Source organism: Branchiostoma belcheri, unplaced genomic scaffold (assembly GCF_001625305.1).
Source record: "Branchiostoma belcheri isolate BF01 breed outbred unplaced genomic scaffold, Haploidv18h27 scaffold61, whole genome shotgun sequence".
In the NCBI taxonomy this organism is placed as follows: domain Eukaryota; kingdom Metazoa; phylum Chordata; class Leptocardii; order Amphioxiformes; family Branchiostomatidae; genus Branchiostoma; species Branchiostoma belcheri.
The window spans coordinates 1,588,303-1,593,142 of NW_017804254.1; the positions used below are offsets into that span (position 1 = coordinate 1,588,303).

The 4,840-nt window shown below is 44.3% G+C and overlaps 1 protein-coding gene across 2 annotated transcripts; it reads right to left on the reverse strand.

Moving 5' to 3' along the window:
* On the reverse strand, nucleotides 1-3,376 carry LOC109482924 (transmembrane protein 45B-like). 2 transcript variants are annotated; one of them, XM_019785821.1, is made up of 4 exons: nucleotides 3,181-3,376; nucleotides 1,781-1,999; nucleotides 932-1,320; nucleotides 1-563 (listed from the first exon to the last, which is right to left on the reverse strand). In XM_019785821.1, the coding sequence occupies exons 2-4, from the start codon at nucleotides 1,989-1,991 to the stop codon at nucleotides 318-320; spliced, it is 846 nt and encodes a 281-aa protein (XP_019641380.1). In that variant the 5' UTR covers nucleotides 1,992-1,999; nucleotides 3,181-3,376; the 3' UTR covers nucleotides 1-317. The 2 variants fall into 2 exon arrangements, with proteins under 2 accessions (XP_019641380.1, XP_019641379.1); XM_019785820.1 differs by having other exon boundaries at nucleotides 4-563; nucleotides 1,781-1,997; nucleotides 3,176-3,376.
* Nucleotides 3,377-4,840: the final 1,464 nt, after the last annotated feature.

Here is a 4,840-nt window from a genome sequence, read left to right on the forward strand (position 1 = left end):
TATAACACACTCAGACCTTTGTACATACATAAGTCAAATAAAAAAGAGTATGTCTTCCATGTTTTCAGTTGTAAGTGATAAAAAGTTGAAAAGCATCAATATCAGATTCTGTTAGTGTTAATTATGGTTATGAATCTTCATTGTATGTTCATGCCCATGGGGCGAAATGCACACATAGATCTATGAAACAACAGCTGCACGGAATGCATGAAGCACTTCTAGCAAATACATGTATAGTTTTAACACTTTGGGATCCTTGCATCAGACAGAATTTTTGATATTGCTCATCTGATGTTGACGGATTGAAAAGACTTTCATCAGTCCAGTTCTGAGTCGGAGTGTGTCTGTAACATGTGAGAAGACAGCGGTCCCAGCTCCAGCTCGGTACCTCTCTGCTTCTCCTTGGCTTGGTAGATGTGATAAACCACTGTGTAGACAACACACATGAAGAGCAGGATGCCCAGTATGTGCCAACAGAAAGCCATGGAGACAAACATCATGTTTTCATGACTCTCCAGGTCCCACTCATGGCCAGGAAAGGGAGGATACAAAATCCACCCAACCTACAGGAACAGATAATATAATACATCAGGTTTAAAAGGATTTATATACAGTTATGTCAGGGCTAGAAATCCTTTTTCTATGCATACCTGCACTTCAAGTACACGTACACACCAACTTAGCCATAGTTCAATCTTTCCATGCTACAAGCTAGCCACGCTACATGCTAGCCACGCTACAAACTAGCCATGCTACAAGCTAGCCATGCTACAAACTAGACACGCTACAAGCTAGTCACGCTACAAACTAGCCACGCTACAAACTAGCCACGGTACAAACTAGCCACACTAAAAGCTAGCCAAGTACTACAAGCTAGCCACTACAAGCTAGCCACGCTACAAACCAGCTGGTGACACTAGCTGAAGCTCACCTGCCAGAACCAGGTCCCTTGTACCAGTGTGAATGCCGTCCTGACCATGGGCAGGAGTAAGGTGTCGGGCCTCCAGGTCTCCAGACCGCTGACCGTCACACACGGCGCCACGGCCAGCAGCAGCAGCTTGTGCAGACGGACGTCCAGGTCAGCGCGGCCATGCAGGTGGTAGAAGAACAGCACCCCTTCCACCGCAAATGCCAGGGACATGGAGAGGTGGTCTATCCCGCTGGGTACGGGTGCCTTCAGGGCAATGAGGACGTCACAGAAGCCGTTGAGGGCAAAGAAAAGGTACATGGTGGTGTGCTGCCAGTTTCCCAGCATGTGGAACTGACCGGTGACTGGGTCAATGAGTGTCCAGTGGGCGGCTATCTGTTCACACAACAACCCTGCAACATATGTACAGTCAGGCTGGTCAAACATAGGGAAGAAAATACCCTGTACAATTCTGTGATTAATCTTGGGGAAAACTGAACATTCTAGAAAAGTTGGAAGAACAACTTCACAACCTCAAGTCCAAAGGTGATTATAGACAGAATACATCTTGCTATCACATTGCCTAGGGATATATCAAAGAGCACGAATATAGTACTACATCGTGTTGAACAAATGTGTTGAAAACCTGGGATTTGTTGACAAATTGGCTTTATTTTGGCCGGGAATACCAGATTAGTTCAAGACATAATGTGCTGGAAACAGATAAACACAACGTCATCATGGAAATTTCTGCTAAAATGACAAAAACATGTAAAAGAAACGAATGCTTCTAGTTTTGGCACCAATAATCTTACAAAAACTACATTTACTGAAGCCAAGAACTGATGACACAGAACTATCTTTATCTGGTACCTGCTAATGCGAATATGATCTTGCACAGTCCTTCCACAGGAACCCTGCTCAGGAAGCGACACACCAGCGGGGCGTTCTTACAGCAGACAGCAGAGCTGGTCTTCCGGCCTCCCATCCGACTGGCCCACATGACAGAATATCTGATGGTCCACCAAATAGCGAAGAGCAAGAAAAAGCTGCCTGGTGCAGCATGGCCAACTAAATTACCCATGGTTGTCTGAAAAAAGGACAATACAGAAGGTTAGCACAAGGAAGTTAGTCCCTAAATATACTACTATATAGAGGCACAATATCCTGGGTGTCATCCTATTTTTTAATGGGGCCCTCAGTCATACTGACCCTAAAAGTAGTGTAGTAAGTAGTAGTGGTAAAATAAACATTGCTAAAAATTATACTCTAGGTATAGTAGTAGGAAGTAGTAGGATGGCAACCAGGCATGAGGATAGCAGCGTTACGTATGTAAAGTGGCACCAGTGGCCTTGTGTTGAATCTAGAGGTCATGTGCTTGAATCCTGAACAAGTCCTGATGTTTTACCCTTACTAGTAATGAAAGGAATTTAGGTCAGTATAAACTTGAACTTGAAACAAGAATGTCAACTCTTATATTTAACAGGATGACCCTGTCAATGTTGCAAATTTTTTATTTATTTAACAGTGCATATTTTCAATGGTACATAACCCAGGATTAAACCCCTGTGACCACTCAACTGCCTGAGCTACACTAGTAGTACCGGTAGTACTGGTTCGTAATCACAGATTGGATGGATTCAAAGGAATTCCTGTGCTTGGTGTCAATAAGATGTTTTTTGTGCTATAATGATCTGACTGTCAATAGTTATTGCCATATTACTGGCTTTTGTATCTTTTTTTACCTGGTCTTGGCAGGTTATCTGGCAGAGCATTTTAACCTCCTTGGGCAGAGTGATAAATAAACGTTTACTTTAACCTGCTAGACCCACCCTGTCCTCAGAGTCACTGGACTAGTCTCCATCAGACTACTCCTTTGAAGGCTGAATAAATAGTAGAAATCGGTGTAAAAAGGAACGTAGCTGGACAAGGGGAGTTAGCCGGCCATAGAGGTATACCATACAAGGTCCAATGTGCCTGCTACGTGTACAGTCCTTTTTAGACCGATTTACAGTATATTTATTCAGCCTGCAAAGGAGTCTGGTGGAGACTTACCGAGGCCAACCGCTCTTTATCTCTACACCTTCACTACAGCCATGATTCTGAGGATCACATAACGGGTCTACTGGAGACATTGACCTCCCCATTGTCACATCAGCTGTGATGGGGTCAGAAGTGTCCGTTACGGCGCGCCAATCCCCACCATTCATAAATCTCGGATCGTTTCAAAATAACGCTTCAGAAGGATAGAAATTATACGTTCCTCACCTTATTTCGTAGAGTTAGTTCTCCAACACACAGTCAGTACTGCCAGGCCTTTCGATCCTATCTAAAATCTAAATCAGTGTGCGTGTGTAGAACTGCACGTAAGCACTAGGAGGATCCTAGTAACTCATAACGTCACCTGGATACACCTGTACGTACGTACGGCCCTGTACCGCTGGGGTCACCCCCATAACCCGGAAGTACTAACTTTTACCTTGTGACCTGGATATTCCATTGGTAGTCAGGGGGTGGGGTGGATGCCATGGATCATTAATTTCCTGAGAGTATGGGTCTGCATTACACAATCGGTGCTTCCAGGCCTTTCACTGTTCTTGACCAGGGTTCTTGACTAAATCAAGGAGCTTTAGATTTTAGGGCAACGGCACATACGTCCTGTCACAGTACAAAAAGCACGTTGAAACCCTATCCCGGCCCGGCCCATTCTGTGAACAGGTGTATAATAAGTCAGGCGGCTTCCCTAGTTGGTCCTGTATAAGTTAAACAATTTAAACAGGAGACGAGTGTAAAAAAAAAAGGCGTGGCGAATCTTCTTGAATCGGGAGTTTTTGCTGGCAGTCTTCAGAGCCTCCAGATTCAAGAGACGCTAGAATGTCAATAAGTCTTACTCATAGTATCATAGTATGCACCATTTTTAGGATCACCCTAAACTGTTCCAAGCTTTTCTTGTGAAAACCTACCTCCCATGGTGTGAAAAGCTGTAACCTTCGGTTGGTTTTATATATGATAACAGCCAGGAGTTGTTCAATTTGTGTAACGGTTGACGCAATGCAATGTTATATTACATGCATGTAGTGATTTGAAGTACATGTATTTCTCTTTTCTTTGTTTTTTGATTGCTCAGCCGCAACGACTCACGGGCATCACTCCAAAGTTCATCGGTAGCGGCAAATACAATGTACTAGAAATACTTGTAACGGAAAGTTCTTCTTCGGGTGGTTTGCACAGCACTCATTTACACTGACTAGACTAGTCTCCGGCGGCTCCTGACTGATTCGCAACCTTGTGCCGCGCCGACTCTCTCACGAATTGATATTGACTTTAATAAACACCTTGTTTGGACATAATAGGCAACTTTAAAAGGCGAGGCGTCTATTTCGTTTTTTTTTTAAATCCGGCTAATCCACTGACTTGTATATGTTGTAGATATACAAAGTTGGGGTCAAAGTTGGCTTCAACGGGCACGGCTATTACGATTCTTCTGTGTTTTGGGTTCTGACGGTTACGTTGGAAGACTGTCACGACGTCGGGGTGGTTAGCACACGTTCTAACCAACCAACCAACCAACCACCCACCCACCCGCACGCCCGGCCCCGGTAAGGAATTAAAAGGGATTCGAAATGTTCTGGAGTGAACTGTGGATGGGTTGGGAACTGGTTGAGATTTAACCCCCGAACACGCTCTGACCACTGCTGATCTATTCCCAATCCAATCACCAGCCAACGATTTGGCACCCGAATTCCATTCGGCTGGCGCACTGACGAACACCAACCAACCACTACTCTCCAAGCAGAGGTTTGGGTTTTGGGGGTATTTTTAGCGTGTTTTAGGCTTTTTTTATCGGGGTTTCTCTTTTGCACTGAATTGGTGGGGGAAAAAATTCAGTGCAAAAGAGAAACCCCGATAAAAAAGCCTAAAACACGCTAAAAA

Coding starts and splice junctions, on each gene's coding strand:
- LOC109482924 (XM_019785821.1), bottom strand. CDS start 1,991: ATGGGTAATTTAGTTGGCCATGCTGCACCAGGCAGCTTTTTCTTGCTC. Junction 1,321..1,780: donor GATCATATTCGCATTAGCAG/GTACCAGATAAA, acceptor CATATGTTGCAG/GGTTGTTGTGTGAACAGATA. Junction 564..931: donor AAGGGACCTGGTTCTGGCAG/GTGAGCTTCAGC, acceptor CTGTTCCTGTAG/GTTGGGTGGATTTTGTATCC.